At 41.3% G+C, this 17,874-nt stretch overlaps 1 protein-coding gene across 1 annotated transcript; it reads left to right on the top strand.

Annotated features, from left to right (window-relative positions):
* The first annotated feature begins 5,752 nt into the window (after positions 1 to 5,752).
* BORCS7 (BLOC-1 related complex subunit 7) lies at positions 5,753 to 15,269 on the top strand. The gene is made up of 5 exons (XM_060105085.1): positions 5,753 to 5,915; positions 12,409 to 12,471; positions 12,580 to 12,623; positions 13,592 to 13,612; positions 14,380 to 15,269. The coding sequence occupies exons 1-5, from the start codon at positions 5,778 to 5,780 to the stop codon at positions 14,429 to 14,431; spliced, it is 318 nt and encodes a 105-aa protein (XP_059961068.1). The 5' UTR covers positions 5,753 to 5,777; the 3' UTR covers positions 14,432 to 15,269.
* Positions 15,270 to 17,874: the final 2,605 nt, after the last annotated feature.

The following is a 17,874-nucleotide window of genomic DNA, read 5'->3' as shown; positions in this document are numbered from 1 at the left end:
CTGGAGCCTTAGTGTCCTCTAATTTAGGGAAAATAATGATAATACTGGCACCAAACATTCATATAATTGTTTGGAGTTGAACCAGTGTTGAACCAAAGAAGCTAATGTTCCTATTGGACTGGGCCATCTTGATACCAGTTTCAGCACACCAATTAACACTGTCAACACCTTGTCCCTGCAAAACAAACAAACAAAACTTAAATAACGAACAAACAACCCTAGCACTTTCTTCTAGGTTTCTTATGCAAGTATAACAACTCAGGGCACCAGTACCTAGAAATGCCCTTCATACATCACCATCGCCTGAGATCCTGCCTCTCCAGGATAGAGCCATGGATTTCTTCCCCCAATTCCACTCCAACTAACCTGCCTTATCCTCTCTCTGTCAGCCTTTATTCTCCTAGAGGAAAACACTCATCTCACTCCTTTATCCACCTCTTCTACTGGTTTACTCACTGCAAGCAAGGGCTGAGATCACTTCCCCGGGCAGAAGGAGGGAGAGAAGGAAGATACTACTACATACTACTACATATATTTTTGCTTTTCATCCAGGCACATACATATGGCAATGATCTTTGTAAACTTCTAAAGTGTTATAAAACTACAGTAAGGTGAAAAGTCACTGTCAATTACCTCACCAATCCTGAAAATGAATGGCCTTCCTCAACACTCTGCTTATCACTGATGCAAAAATTTTGCCCGAAATAATCAGAAGCTGTCTCAAATCTAGTTTTCATCACGTAACTCACATGTTTAAGGACTTAGAGTGGGAGATCCTTATCATTTATCTCATAAATACATCCTACAGGTGACTGTTTTCAAGCCTCCGGAAAATTTTCAGTCACATGCACACCCCATAACCATCATTTTTAATGGTGTCTTCAGTTCAGTTTCAGTCACACTCACCTTACTCAGTCCCATCTGAGCACGCCCACACTGAAGCCTCCCACTGTCATCCCAAGAAGACCCCTCTCTTTTCTATGATTTAGCGCATGTCATACACTGCGATGTTGGGATCCCCTTCCTCAAGGGAAGGTCTCTTACTTCCCCCTCACATCTGGCACGGGTGGGCCTCCATGTTGTGGAACAGTGAATAGGCGTTGTCTCCCCACCTCTGAGACACTGATTCACGTCCATCACTCTTTTCGCAGACTTGGCGGCAAATTCACGTTGTCTCTGCAGCCTTCTCTGATAGACCTGTTCTACACCAACCCTTCTGCTACTACCATCACCATCAAGCAGTCCTTCCTGCAACAGATACTCACTGAGCCTCTGTCACAAGCCAGGCACTACTCTCAGCCTGGAAATGAAGCAATGAACCAAAAGATAAAAATCCCTGCCCGCGTGGAGCATACATTCTAATAGGGGAGAAGTGGGGTGCCCTGGAAATCTCACATTCAATTTGAACTTCATTATCATTTAGTTGTTTTGAGTCTATATCGAGTCAAGTGACTGTCTAGACTCCTGTTGGAGATATTCTGCAAAGACGGGTACCAACAACTCCTCCTAAACCTGCAGACATAGGACTACTCTTCCTGTCAAGAGGTAGACTCTATTTCCTCTCTACCTGAACCTGAGCTGCCCTGTGACTTGATCAGCAGAATCATCAGAAGTGACTGCTGTACCAGTTCTGGGCCTGGGCCCTAAGAGCCCTGACAGCTCCCTCTGCCTGGGAAACCAGGTACCATGTAAAGAAGCTCAGCCTATCCTGCCAGAGAGAAGGCCGTGCGGAGAGAAGGCCCCAAGGATGAGAACCGTGACACTCCGGGTGACAGCCAGCATGAGGCCGCAGACACGTGAGTGAGGCCACCTCAGACCTTCCAGCCACCAAGTGAATGCAGCCCCGTGAGTGAGCCCAACAAACATCACTGGAGCAGAGATCACCACCCATGATAAATTCCTGAACTTCCGCATCACGACCAATAAAATGGTGGTGGTTTTTTTTTTTTTTTTTTTTTTATTAGTTTCTGCTTTATAACAAAGTGAATCAGTCATACATATACATCTGTTCCCACATCCCCTCCCTCATGCATCTCCCTCCCTCCCACCCTCCCTAGGTGGTGGTTTTAAGCCACTAAATTTGGAGGGCCGGGAGGGGGAGTTGTTGTTAGGCGGCAACAATTTAGCCTTAACAAGACAGTGCTCTTAACCAGAGCCAGAGGTGGCATCTTCTGCGTGTTTCTAAGCCTTCATTATGTCCATTATGGTTAGGCAAAAAGGAAACATCCAGTCAAAATCTGACGAGGGAATATTTATAAAACTAAATGGGGCAGGGGATTCTGGGAAGATGCCACAGTATGAAGCTCCAGGAATCTTATCTCCCACCTAGACAACAACTGCATTGGTAGAATCTGTCTGATCCAACCATTTTGGAACATTGAAGGCTTGCAACTTCCACGGGAAGCCTTAGATGGTAAATCGCGGTGAATGTCAGTCAATTTTGGCTCTTAGCACAGTAGGAGCTACCCATCGTCCATCCCCAACCCCTTGGCAGACAACCGTGCATGTTTTCCTGGCACCACTGCCCACAGCTTGTGGGAGCTAGGGTGTGCAAAAAGGACCCTGTCCTCCAAATATCGGCATCGCTGCTCTGAGTGCTGACGGCTGCTTCTGATCACAGAGCGCAGACAAGAAGGTGGGCGGCCGCTGTTGTTGTACCTTCCCCACATTGTCACAGCCCCTTCACTTCTGGTTGAAGTGAATTCCAGGGGATTTAAAAGCCCAGGGCCCTTCTCCTCCCCTCCCTTCCAGCCCCTGGTCATTTTTCTTTTTTTTTTTTGGCCACGCTACGCAGCTTGTGGGGTTTTAGTTCCCTGACCAGGGATTGAACCTGCATCCTCAGCAGTGAAAGCGTGGAGTCGTAACCACTGGACTGATAGGGAATTCCCACCCCCGGGTCAGTTTTTACATTTCCCACTTTCTGGAGCCAGACATTAAGGACTGGGACATTAAAAAACAACTGCATGTATGGAGAAAATTAGAAAGTGACTGTGTGTGCCCAGGGAAAGGCTCAGAAAAGACTGGGAAGACCTTCAGTTTACACTTTGGCTGATCCTCAGCAAAGAGACTGTGTACAACAGTTAAAAACAAACAATAAGGAAGACAAGCAAACCCTGAGAAAGGGGAAAATCTGGTTTCCAGAGTTATCACATTATTAAATTCAAAAGTCCAGTGTTCATAAAAAAAAAATCACAAGGCATACAAAGGAACAGCAAAGTATGGCCCACTCAAAGGAATAAAACAAATCAGTAGAAACTGTCCCTGAAAAAGACCTAATGTCTGATATACTAGACAAAGATTTCAAAGTAACTGTCTTAAAGATGCCCAAAAGACTAAAGGGAGATATGGAGAAAGTCAAGAAAACAATGTGTAAACAAAATAGAAATATCAATAAAGAGAAAACTTATAAAGAACCAAAAAGAAATTCTGGAGCTGAAAAGTATAATTGAAATGACAAATTTATTAGATTCAAAGGAGATTTAAGCAGACAAAAGACTCAGTGAACTTGAAGATAGGACAATGGGTAGACCCTGATTGCTTGGTTTGCAAAAGGGATTCACTGAGGTGAGTTGCCATTGACTGAACGTATTTCAAACAAGTTCTGGTGGTATATTAGTTTTCTATTGTGTGTAACAATATTACCACAAATGTAGTGGTTTAAAACAACACATATTTATTATCTTATTATTTCTGTGGTCAAGAATAAAAGAACAGATTTTCTGAGCCATGTACTTAGAGTCTCAGAAGGCTGCAATCAAGGTGTGGGCCAGCTTCTCATCTGGAGGCTCGATAGCGGAAGGATCTGCTTCTCCACTTGCCTGGTTGTTAGTAGCAATCAGTTCCTTTTGGTTGCTTGACTGAGAGCCTCATTTTTTTGCTGGCTGTCAGCTGGAGCTCAGCCCTCAGTGACTAGATGACACTTGTAGTTCCTTGCCACATGGAGTTGTCCAATATGGCCACTTGCTTCCTCACAGCTAGAAAGGGGGAGACTCCAGGAAGATGAGCCTTACAATCTTATGTAATGTAATCACATAATCACTTACATATAATCACATATCTCCCATCACCTACGCATATACTATTGGTTAGAAGCAAGTCATATGTCCCACCTACAAGTAAGAGAGGTGGAATACACAAGGGCATGAACACCAGGAGATAGGAATCATGGAAGCCAGCTGTCAGTGGCCAGTCTGTCTACTACAGGTGGCTACTTGTTACCATGGCTCTACCATGGCTCAATCTTTTCCTAAGTTTATGGGTGTGCAGCAACTGGAGTCTCTTACACTGCTGTTGGGAATGCAGTGGTAAACTTTGAGAAATGGTTTGGCAGTTTCTTGAAAAGTTAAAGACTTACCATATGACCCAGCCATTCCACTCCTAGATATTACTCAAGATAAATGTAAACAAACTCACATAAAGACTTGTATATGAATGTTCATAGCAGCTTTATTCATAAAACCCCCAAATGGAAACAACCCAAATGTCCATCAACAGGTGAGTGGATCGACAAAATGAGATATATCCATACAATGGACTATTTCTCATCAATAAAAAAGGAACATACTAGTGATATACACAACTAAGTGAATGACTCTCAGAATGTTATGCTGAGAGAAAGAAGCCAGACCAAAAAAAGTACTTCCTGTATCATTCCATTTATATAAAATTCTAGAAACCCAAATTAATCTGTAGTGCTAGAAAGCAGATCTGTTGTTGCCTGGAGTGAGGGATAGATGGTCTACAAAGGGGCACTTGGAAACTTGTGGGGGTGATGAAAATGTTCTGTATCTTAAGAGTGGTGGTAATCCACAGGTGTACACATCCATCACACTCATCAAACTGTATGCTTTAAAAGAATGTAGTTATTGAACATAAATTATACCTCAATAAAGTTGATTAAGAATAAGAATTAAATGAAAGAATCAGACATATGAATCTAGACACTTGGAAGAGAAAGTAATGTTGATACTGAGTATAGGTGATTTTAAACATAATTTGCCAATTTACCATTGTCATCTCTCTCGTGCATTAGCTAAAAAAAAAATAGAGCTACATGAAACACTTCAGATACGAATTCTTTTCAAGGTGATAATCAGTTTGCTTTAAGTAGAACAAAGGGGTCATTTATCACTAAAAATTACTAGAGATGTAAAACATTTGTCATACCTATTGACTATCTTATTTACTTTTTTAACTGCCTGTTTGTGAACTTTGCCAATTTTTCTATTAGCTTGTTCTTCCCGGTTCTTCTGTTTGTTTACATGCCTCCTCAGCCTGGGAGCTCACTGGAGACAAGGACTGCATCTCTTCTCTTTCTTTACCTCAGCCCAGCAGTGTTTGGTATTTCGTTCATGAAATGTTTGCTAAAATTGAATTGATCTTAATTCATTCTCATACACTTTGGAGCATTTAACTTTATTACTTCTGTTTTACAGATGAGGAACACAAGATGCTGCAGAGGCTGAATAATTTGCAGTCACACAACTAAACGGCAGAATTGGGACTGTAATCCAGGCCTTCTGATTTTAAACCATGGGTTTATTGAAATTGTATTCCATCCCCTCCATTGATGTTTGCCTGGACCCTGTCTTCTTCAGGATATCAACTGAGTATTTTAAATGAATTTAAAGTGAGCAAAGCTCACCCTCCGCTACGCGCATGCGTCCCTTCCTTTTCCCATGGTAGGAAAAAAAAGACACCGCCTCCTTTCGCTTTGCTCATCTTTTGGCCCCTGCGACGCGCCATCGCCCGTGGGGAGGAGTTCACTGGTTGAAGTGATGGCGACTGGAACCCCAGATTCGCAAGCGCGATTCGGTCAGTCTGTGAAGGGGCTTCTCACGGAGAAGGTGAACACCTGTGGTACTGACGTGATCGCGCTCACCAAGCAGGTGCTGAAGGGCTCCCGGAGCTCCGAGGTGAGCTGGGAGTGGACTCTCCGGGCTTAATACCGGGAGACTTGACTTCCATAGCCGTGGGAAGAGGGTCGTGTTGCATCCTGGGAATTGTAGTCCGTGAACTAGTGGAGAAGGGAGAAGACCTCGTTCCGGAGGGCGCGTGTTGCATTCTGGGGTGTGTAGTCTCTTTGGGTAGGACTAGCGGTCCTGTGAGCCGGGGTGGTGGTGGGGGAATGGAGGCGGGGAGGAAGAAACGAAATGATGGAAATCGGTGCTTCAAAGCAGAGATCGCCGCGGACGACGGATGAGATAGTGATCCTAACGAGTTCCTCATTTGTTTCTCAGAGTTGTCTCTAGTGAAGATGTCTCTTTCGGCCCCTAAATTCCGCGTGGTTTTGCCCTCAACATTCCAGATTCCTTCCACACGTTTATGCATCGTCTGTCCACAGATTTATTCTTTTCTGACTTGTCTTTCTGGCCACATTCTTGGTTTTCTGTTTCTTAGATTAGCTTTCTCCTTTGCCGTGATTTTCCCCTCATCATCCTCTGGCTGATTCCGTGTATGGGATTATTTGATAGCTTGTCACACCAGCAAGCTTTATATGTGCACACTGTTTCTCTCCAAAAAAGGACTTATCCATTGTACCCTGAGGTATTCACCCAAGTGAAATGAAAGTATATGTCCACACAAAGACTTGCACACGTTCATAGCACATTTATCCATAATAGCACCAAACTGGAGACAATCCAAATGCCCACGAGGCACGTGATTGGACAAACAAAATGGGTCTAATGACCTAGACTTTCAACTTCTAGGTTTTAACCAGGAGAAAAGAAAACATATACATCATTTTGTTACATAAACCAGCCATGCACATAATGTATCATCTAAGATATCCAGGTTTGGAGTCTTTAAAGTGGAAAACATCTTGAATACACTTGTAAAACAATCTGGGGACAGAGTCTTTAGATTTCTCCTGTAGACCATTGTCTTGCTCATAATTAACTCAGTAGCAGTGTATCTTAGCTACTTATTTTCAAGAAGTATTTTTGATTTTCAAGTTAGTTTTCATAACAGTAGCACCTCTTTTTCTCCCACTCTTTTTTTACTCATGTTTCATCACTTATTATTTCATTGTTATGTAGTTGCATTAGCAAACATAATATGTTTGCAAGCCTTCACATTTGTATATGAATGTTCAAAGCAGCTTTATTTATATTAGTTTAAGGTCCAGTAGAATTATCCTTGCAAAATTAGCTTTCATGTTATGTCCTTAGCTTCTGTTGATAGTGGCTGCAAGAAACAGCTGAGTGAAAAAAGTGTTTGCGGGACTTCCCTGGTGGCGCAGTGGGTAAGAATCTGCCTGCCAATGCAGGGGACACGGGTTTGAGCCCTGGTCCGGGAAGATCCCACAGCCACGGAGCAACTAAGCTCGTGTGCCACAACTACTGAGCCTGTGCTCTAGAGCCTGCGAGCCACAGTTACTGGGCCCACATGCCACAACTACTGAAGCCTGTGTGCCTAGAGCCCATGCTCCGCAACAAGAGAAGCCACCATAATGAGAAGCCCACACACCACAACGAAGAGTAGCCCCCGCTCGCTGCAACTAGAGAAAGCCCCTGCGCAGCAACAAAGACCCAATGCAGCCAAAATTAAATAAATAAATAAATTAATTAATTAAAAAAAAACAAAAAGTGTTTGCGTTTACCATAATACTATTGCTGAAGTCACTGATCTGATGATCCCAGATATGCTTTGTGTGAGGTCCACATGGTATACTCATTTTAGGATTCAGTATCAGAGGAAAGTTTATCTTTTTTGAAGAGTTGTTGTATTGCCTTTTACCAAATAAGAATTATGCAACTTACTGTGTTTCACTTTTTGCCTTGGTTGCACAGAAGTTGCTTTGTCAGTTTTCGTGGTAGACATATCTGCTTCCTTCTCCTTTTCATGATTTTTAGATTCTATTTCAGCTTTTCCAAAAAAAAGTGTGTGTTTTATGTCGTTTAATTCATTAAGTCTTCACAATCACTAATAAAGGAGGTACTGCTCTTACAGAGAGGAATTTCGCTGGTCCAGGGTCCCACAGTAGCTAGGAAGGGGTAGAGCTAGGATTCAAGCCTAGGCAGACGGGTCCTAAGCCCACATTCTTTGACGTCACTTCCCATGGCCGCTAGCTGGATTCAGTGGCCAAAAAGCCACAGTGCCACCATTGACTGCCCTAATATGGCTTGCTGCTTCCTGTTCCTGCTCCTCGTGTATTTTTCATGAGGGCTTCTTCTGTAGTAGATTTAGACAGGGTGCTCAGTAAGTGGTGTGGGTTGAGTTAAGCTTAAGCCAGTCCAACCTTCTGGGACAGAGTTGACACATATCTCAAGTCTAAACTTTTTCTTTTTTACTGGATCTCTTACATGACACTTACCACATACCATATTGTATTTTTCTGTAGTTATGTATTTTTGCCATTTCCTTTACTAGGCTCTGAGGTTATGGGAGTGTCTTACTGATTTTCAATCCTTCTTAGCCCACAGAGCATTGCTTCTCTCTTCAGCAGTCTCCAGGTAGCTATTCTGTTTGAGTAACTGACAATTTCCATGTGTAAAACACTCATTTTCACAGCATCCACTTAACACATATTTATAGAGTGTCTGCTATGTGCCAGGAACTGTTCTAGGTACAAGGGAGACGTTGGTACACAAAACTAAGTCCCTGTACTTAGAAAACTTCCACTTTAGTGAAGAGACAGACAAAAAAAATGAAACACAAAAAAAGGTGGTAGTAAATGCTATGCAGAAAAATAAAGCTGGGAATAGAGAGTGCTGAAAGGGTTTTCCGTAAATAGGGTGGTCAGGGAAGGGCTCTCTGAGGAGGTAGCATTCGAGCAGACGCTTGAATGAAGTGAGGGAGCAAACCGTATGGACATCTGGAGGCAGAGAGTTCCACGTCGAGGACATGGCAACTGCAGAGGCCTTGAGATGGGGATGTACGTAAGGAATGCAGGGAGGCCAGTGTGACTGGAGCACAAAGTGAGGAAATCATACCAACCTATGTCCATGGCACAAAGAATGCTTGTGCCTAATACGCTTCTCTCGTGCACACCTGCGCTTCCGCTCCTCCAGGTAAATTGTGTGCTTGGTAAGGGTTCATTGTGGTTTTTTCCTAAACCTGTGTAAGGTGCTTGTGCTTGCTATTGCAACTACATTGTTTCATGGAATTATATGGGAAATGATGAAATATGAGGGCAGAAAAAAAGAGGGTTGCTGTTGCTATGAAAACTAAGTTGAAAATTAGCAATACTTGTTGAAGAGAAGTACCAAGACAAACTGGTATTGAGTTAATTATGAGCAAGACAGTGGTCCAAGCCTGGGAGGAAGTTCCTAGAAATCTAAAAAGATTCTGTACTCAGGTGGTTTTACAGGTGTATTTAAGACGTTCCACTTTAAGGAAACTGAAACTGGAAATCTTAGGTGATATGTTACGTGTGTGGTTGGTTTATGTAAGAAAATGATGCACAATGTCAATGACTACATCTGTCATCACAGAAAAGGCCTTGGCCCTACATTCCAACAGCCCCTGCAATCCAGGCCATCACAAGTCCCGTCCAGCCTATCTTTAAATACCTCTCAAGCCCCCCGTGCCGCCCTTTTTAACTGCCACATCTGTGGTTCAGGTCACTCTCATTGCTCGCCTGGAATACTGCAGTATTCTCCTAACCTGTCTCTCTGCCTTTAGTCCCCTGTCTAGTCCATCCTGTTTACCACACTCTAAAGCAGTAAATCTGATCATGCCACTTTTTTGTAACATTATGTTACTTCGGAATTCTAAACAGCAGCCGTTAGGTCTCAGCTTAGAAGTCACTTCTTTTAGGAAGCCTTCCCTGAGCACCTACCCAGTAATGGTAGTAACTGGGGCAGTAACTCCTGCCCCCCGAACTCCCAGGGCATTCAGTGCTTCCCCCTCAGCACTTACCACAAGGTATTGTAGTACCTCTGTCTTCTTTGTCATCCCAGCCTGTGAGCCCTGTAAGGATGGGGGCTATGTCTCTTACTGCCTCATAAGCACTTAGTAACTGTTTGTTGACTGAATGAGGAAGCTTCTGTTAGAACTCTTACTTTTCTGCCATCGGTTTGTCAGTCACCATCCATAGGAGTTTGGAGTTTGTCACTTAAAAGTGGCCACAACGGGCCTCCCTGGTGGCGCAAGTGGTTGAGAGTCCGCCTGCCGATGCAGGGGATACGGGTTCGTGCCCCGGTCTGGGAGGATCCCATATGCCGCGGAGCGGCTGGGCCCGTGAGCCATGGCCGCTGAGCCTGCGCGTCCGGAGCCTGCACGTCCGGAGCCTGTGCTCCGCGACGGGGGAGGCCACAACAGTGAGAGGCCCGCATACCGCAAAAAAAAAAAAAAAAAAAAAAAAAAAAGTGGCCACAAGGAGGGAACAGGAACTCTCATACCTGGTGGGTGGGAATGCAAAATGGTATAACCTTAATGGGGGGTGGGTGGCAATATGTAGCAAAATTAAAACCCTCTGATCCAGCAGTCGCAGTCAAGATTCTGAGTCTATCCAAAGACATGATGGCAAAAAGATACAAAGAACTATGAGGTATTTTTTGTAGCACTACTTACAATAGCAAAAGACTGGAAACAGCCCCAAAGTCTATAGCAGAGGACTGGTTGAATAATCTTCTGAGACATCTATTCAGTGGAGTGCTCAGCAGCCCTGAAGGAACAAGGTGGAGATTCAGTATATACTGCTGCAGATCCATCTCAGTATATATTATCAAGTGAAAATAGCAGGGTGCAGAAGAATGCATATGGTAGGTTACATTTTATGTAAAGGGGGCAGAATCTATATATATGTCCATTGTTTGTAAAGGAACGATGGAAAGATAAACCAAAAACTAATTTAAAATATATTTATGCATAGGGGAGAGATACCGGGGAGGGGAAGAGGCTGGATAGGTCTTATTTTATTGTTTTGCCTTTAGAAGCATGTAAAGTTTTATTTTTATTTTGTACATTTATTTATTTTTATTTATTTATTTTTGGCTGCGTTGGGTCTTTGTTGCTGTGCGCAGGCTTTCTCTACTTGTGGCGAGCGGGGGCTATTCTTGGTTGCGGTGTGCATGCTTCTCTTTGTGGTGGCTTCTCTTGTTGCAGAGCACAGGCTGTAGGCACGTAGGCTTCAGTAGTTGTGGCATGAGGGCTCAGTAGTTGTGGCGCACGGGCTTAGTTGCTCTGCAGCATGTGGGATCTTCCCAGACCAGGGCTCGAACCCGTGTCCCCATTCATTGTCAGGTGGATTCTTGTTTTTGTTTTTTGTTTTTTTTGCGGTACGCGGGCCTCTCACTGTTGTGGCCTCTCCCATTGTGGAGCACAGGCTCCGGACGCGCAGGCCCAGCAGCCATGGCTCACGGGCCCAGCCGCTCTGCGGCATGTGGGATCCTCCCAGACTGGGGCACGAACCCATGTCCCCTGCATTGGCAGGCGGACTCTCAACCACTGCGCCACCAGCGAAGCCCTGTCAGGTGGATTCTTAACCACTGTACCACCAGGGAGGTCCCAAGTTGTATTAATTTTTAAAGTTAAAAAGAAAAATAAATAAAAGTTGCTGTGAGGGAAGGAATCTGGAGGCTGGAGCAGTGCTGGTGTCCTGGTTAATTTGAAGTCATCTGTCCGCCTTTCACCAGAATCTCTCTGACCCAAGGGAGCAGGGAGGGTTGGTAGGACACACATAACAGTAGCTCCATTTACATGGTTGGACTGCATGTCTGCCAGGAACAGGGCGCTACAGGAGGCCAGAAACCTCTGTTGATCCCTTCTTGGCTCTCTGTAAGGAGGCAGATCTGCTGAGCGCAGGCCACCCAGCTGAAACGGAGCTCACTCAGCCTTTCTCTCTTGGTCTCAGGGCCCAGCTATCAGTGAACTCATTAAAGTCTGCTGCCGCACTTCTTTCTTTTCTCTTCCCCAGCTCCATCTGGCCATCCTTTACATGGTGGTTTCCCAGTTTAAAGCTCAAGCTTCTCCCCAGGCCTTTTTACCCCCTCTGTGTCTCTCATTCCATTTCTCGACAGCTACCTTCCTTCTGTCCTTTAAAGCCCTATCCTAACTCCTGCCCTCTCTCTCCTCTCAAACCACCCCAAATCTCAAGTTTGCCTTTAAAGAATCAGAAGTTAGGTTCTCACTGGGCTTGTGGAGCCAGAGTTTGTTTTCGCAGACTTTGCCTCTCAGCACTTGATTAATAAACTCAGCAGTTATGGAGGACTTGATTTCTCAGGCTGTGGCCTTCAGAACAGATGTCGAGCCCATGCCAGAACTGCCGTAGTGACAATGAAATGGATTTTCAACATGAACAAATGGGAACTTATCCTCCTTTACATTTGGAGGGTTTATATTTGTATGGGGTGTGTGTGGAGGGGTGGGCACGGAGAAAGGGTGGTGGTATAACAGCTGCAGAGAGAAGATTACAGGAAGTTTGGAAGTTTTGATTATCACCATTTTATTTTTGTCTTCCAGCTGCTAGGTCAGGCCGCTCGAAACATGGTACTACAGGAAGATGCCATCTTACACTCAGAAGATGTAAGAAACAATTTCTGTTATGATTTGGGTTTTATATGCACAGTTTGTTTGGCTTCAGGGAAGTGGAATGTTCTATTTCTCTGTTTTTCTTTTTTTTTTTTAATGCAGAGTTTAAGAAAAATGGCAATAATAACGACACATCTTCAATACCAGTGAGTATGCCCTCTCCAGTGCCTACTGTACTTACTAAGCAATCGTTTTCTGCAGGCTGTTTCTTGTGGCCTTTGTGCTTCAGCACATTTTCCTGTGGAGGCAGGAGCTGGGAGTAAAGGAGGGGTTAGTCAAGGATGTGTTCCCTCTGGAAGAGATGCTTGAGACTGCAGAAGAATTTGGGGTATGGGGTGTGATCAGAGTGGGGACCACCTTTGTGAACCTCTCTGATAATTTGAGGGCTTCTCAGAAGGAGAGACTGCAAACCCCATAAGGGCAGGGCCCATCCAGGACCACACACATGCACAGCGCTTGGCACCCAGTAGGCACTTAACCAGTATCTGTCCACTGTCTGTGCCTGAGGTCTTTCCTGGAGCAACTGCACCTTTCCTGCAGAATCAAGTATAACTATGTTCTTTATCTTACATTCCCATATATAACCCAGCCCTAACTACATATAAATCATCCAGGAGATTTTGAAATATAGAGACCCCTTTTGGACAAAATTATAATTTAATTAACTTTTCATCTTATTTCATTTTGCTTTTTATTTTATGTAGTTGACATTATACTTATGTATCTATTAGAAATATCTGATTGGGAATTTAACTCTTGATATCTAAATAGCTAAATATTCATTTTTTGGGGTGTGTACATATCAGGTATGTGACCGTTTGGCTCCACATACCCAGACTGAATTTGAGCCATACTTGTAGTTTGTTAGACCACATCCCTCACTCTGATAGAATATTATTACATCTTTAGGTTTAGAATCATCTTTTCAGCAACTCTGCACTCAGATATTGAACCTCTGTTCAATAGCACAATCTTAGGATAGGATGGACAGAAATATGAAATGTGACAAGCTGGAAATTTGTTCTGCCTATCTATACATATCTGACCAAAAATAACTTTTACTAGTTCCCTGCATTTTCTTATGTTTATTTTCCTCTTTCCTTTTCTGATTTAGGCAAGAAGCTATTCAGAAGAAGTAAGTAACCCCAAAGGTAGAGGAGTGGGGGGCCAACTAACTGTAGCAGGCTGGGGGGAATTATGCTGCTGGGCCTAGGATCAGTACAAAACTCTGGTTCACAGATGCCCTTAAGTTGCCATGTGTTCTAGGATAGCTCATTGGGAATATAAAGAATATTTCAAAGGCATGCAGTAAGTCAATTCACTGCTAGCAAAGGCTTTCTAAAAGTTATAGGGTGTAGAGACCAACTTTGAGGGTAGGAAACCTTTTATGCTGGTAATATTCATTAAGTCAAGTAAATGTGCCAAAGTCATTGAACAGCCTTGTTTTTGTTTTAAGTGGATTAAATCTGTCCCTTGCAATGTTGTTTACACTACTAGTTGGCTTTACAGATCTTTTCTTCATAGTTTAAACATGTCTGGGACCCTAGTGGACCAATAGAAATTTTGATTTAGTTCAACAGAACTATGCATATAATATACTTTGTGCAAATCATTTGCACAATGAGATGTCTTTTTTTTTAACATTGATCACATTTTTTTTTTCAGTATCTAGTCCTCCATTTTTTCTAGGGAGAACATATGAAATTGAACTTGCAGAGACAGGAAACCATTGCATACAAAGAATGTAGAGGAATACCCCTATCTCTGCATCCAACCATGGATCTGACCCCATCAATAGCCCCCACATTTAAAGCCAAAAGAAAGTAATATTGCATAGAGAGGGTTGCTATGACAACGAGATGCTCATTCTAGATAAACCTTTTTCTCTATTCTAATTTGTAGTGTTGAGCAGTCATCAAATCTACAGGACCAGTTAAATCATCTGTTGAAGTAGAACGTGTTATGAGAGGGCAAAGGCACTTTGCCTGACACAGAGGAGGAAATATCTTACATAACTACTGTGCTATGGGTTTGATTTTCCATTTTCTTCTCCAAAAGTTAAGTTAGAATAAGATCTGTGATGATGAACACTTTCTCCTGAAAGGAAGTTAAGTGATTGAATTTTGAAAGCACTTCTTGAATCAAACCAACCCATGCTCTTATTGAATTTTTAAGTTGCTCTGTTAATTTGATATTAAAGCAAAATTAAAAGATGTCTTAGTTTTTCTCATAGAACTTTAATATGTCAAAAGCCATATTGTCTAAATGTGTTTCTTAAGCAAATACTGAGTAGTGTTTTAAATTCAGACTTAAGAGCTTCTATTGTGAATGTATAAGAATGATTAATATTGTTTTTAAAGACTTTTTTCTTTTAATCATACATTCAGGAAATATTTTAATTTCATGGTCACAGAATGGTGATTAGGTAATACCTGTTGTTTTCTTTTCTTTTCTAGTAACTAAGAGGAGATAGTTATTTTATTTGTTGTAGCAAATTCCTACGTGAAAATTAGGCAAATGGTATCATATCTGGCCAGCTGCAACCTCCTGCCTTGACCTTCATTCCTAGAGTTTCTTTGTTGTTGTGACTCTTGATTAAGTGGCCTTGGGTTCATTTTGTAATTTTGCTAGTCATCAGCAAATTCACTTGTATGACATTATTGTCAAGTGAGAATGCAGTTGAGTTACTGTGATTCCGGTATAGGGTTGTGCCATGTAGAAAACCTTATGTTTATAGACATTTACCTACGTTCATTGAATTTATCTCATTAAATGTCATTACCGTTGTCTGTTGTCAAGTCTGAATGTCTGTGCTTTACTTGAATTTAAAACGGGACTTCCAACCTGTTTTAGCTCAGTTCTTAATTCACTAAGGTATTGGGAGAAAGCTGACATAAGAAAATGGTGTTTTTACCGAAAGAAAAAAAGCAAATATGAGTTCAATTTAATTCATATTCTATATCATCAAGTTGACTAATCATATCAGATTCCATTTATTCCTCATTTTATATATATATACATTAACTTAAAGTAAAAAAACAGTATGAAGGAATTCACTTATACATTCATTCTATAAATGTTTATTACAATTATTAAATGTAAACAGGCTCAATTTAGCTTAAAAAGAAGGCTTGCAAACTTACATCAATTGTCATATTAGTAGTAAAACATTTGATGTTACTATCACAGTTTCTATTCAACATTTTGCTGGAAGCCACACCTGGTGCAGAAATTAAAATTAAATGTAACTATTAGCAAGGAAGAGACAAAATTGTTATCATACAGTAGGATTATCTACTTAGAAAATCCAAGGACTGATTTTTTTAAAAAGTCACCAGTTTAGAAAACAAAACAAAGTTTAACCATCCAAGTATACACAAAACAAAGAAATATTTAAGATGAAAAACAATTAAACTATGGTCTATGTTTTCTTCCTCATGCTGGAACAAATATGAAAGAAGCAGTGACTGCTTATGTTATATCTGATAAAATAAATTTCACAATCAAAATTTGAATGGTAAATAAAGATGAAATTTACATTAAATAATGAAAACCTAGTAGTACTGATTTAGTCATTTTAAAGAACATAATGCCAAAATACATGAAAGAAAAGTAGACAGAAATGTGAGAGCAGGCAGAAATGTATACATACTTTGATAGTTTGTTTCTTATAGAAATAGGTTAATATGGCGACAAAAGATACTTCTCTAAAATAACATTTGTGTTGTAGAGGATATGTGGGAGGATAATTTCAAAATAATGAAAATTCAAATCTATGCAAGCAAATTTATGTGATGATACCTAAGCAGTACTATAAAGAAAAAAATCATGCTTTAAATATCTGTATTAGGGATAAGGCGTAAGTAAATGTTTTCTTTTTTTTTTTTAAGGAGTTTGTGGTTAGAATTTAGAAAGAGAACAAAAGAAATCAAAGTGGAATAAGAAAACCAAGCATGAATGACAAAAATTAGAAAAATATTTGAAACCATTAATTGGTTCTTACAGATTAAATTGGTAAAATGTCAGCTCAATTGTAAAAGTACAAATTAGTATATTTATAATTGAATAGGAGATATATAAGATAAATCAATTAGATTTGAAAAGAGAGATCTGTCAGCTTGATGCTAAAAATTTAATTACTAGTATCAAAATATCTGGCTCCTTATAATGATATAATATGATAAAACTGACATTTAAAAGAGAATATGGGGCTTCCCTGGTGGCGCAGTGGTTGAGAGTCCGCCTGCCGATGCAGGGGACACGGGTTCGTGCCCCGGTCCGGGAAGATCCCACATGCCGTGGAGCGGCTGGGCCCGTGAGCCATGGCCGCTGAGCCTGCGCGTCCGCAGCCTGTGCTCCGCAACGGGAGAGGCCACAACAGTGAGAGGCCCACGTACCACAAAAAAAAAAAAAAAAAAAAAAAAGAGAATATGTCCAGACTGGTTATGAGAAATAATCCATAAATTGTCAGAAATAACCAATTAAAATGTCATCTTGTGATGACTGTGATGTCAGCTTGTGTGTCAGCTTGTGATGGCTGTCCTGAGACTTTTCCAAAGTATCAAATAACAAATCATTTCCATATACTCCCAAAGTATAGAAAATGATTGGAAGATACCCAGTTTCTTTGCTGAAGTAAATGTAATTTTCATTAAAAAAAATAAAAAGCAAGATAATATAAAGACATTTAGGAGATTCTTATTTATGAACATGGATGCAAAAATCCTAATAAAATCTCAGAAAATTGAATAGAGAAATATTTGGAAGAACTGCTAAAATAATTCTAGAGTTACAAAGTTCATATAACAGCTGCAGAACACATTACATTAATAAAAAACAATAAAATCATACATCACTGTAATATACACCAAAAAGGCATCTGAAAAAGTTCAACGTCTATTTCTAATTAAACTTAAAAAAAAAAAGTCTCTCTAAAAGTATGTTTTAGAAGAAAGAATAATAGAACCCCAGAATATTAGAGCTGTATGGGGCCTCACAAGTGATTAAATTCTAGCCCCATGTTTTACAGATGAAAAACATAGCCAGGGAGATTAAATGACTTACCCAACGTCACTGAACTTGATGGTAGGTCTTCTGACTACTAGTCTAGCGTGCTATTATCTGTTACTTTTCTTATAAATAGAAACAAGGGTGCTTCCTGTCATTTCTAGTATTTAGCATCATAAAAAAGAAAAGGAAGTAATTGAATCCAATCCATTTACCCCTGCTACTTCATCTCTGGTAAGTAACCAGTTGGTCATCTAGCTTCTGCTTAAATACTTCTAATGTTTGGAGAATCCTTTACTTAGTGGTGGTGGCCATTTTGGAATGCTCTACTTGAAAGATGGTTTTGTGTACTGAACCAAAAATCTGCCTTTCTGGACCATCCTGGAATTG

Source organism: Mesoplodon densirostris, chromosome 1, assembly GCF_025265405.1.
Source record: "Mesoplodon densirostris isolate mMesDen1 chromosome 1, mMesDen1 primary haplotype, whole genome shotgun sequence".
NCBI lineage: Eukaryota > Metazoa > Chordata > Mammalia > Artiodactyla > Ziphiidae > Mesoplodon > Mesoplodon densirostris.
This window is presented reverse-complemented; position numbering and strand designations above follow the sequence as displayed.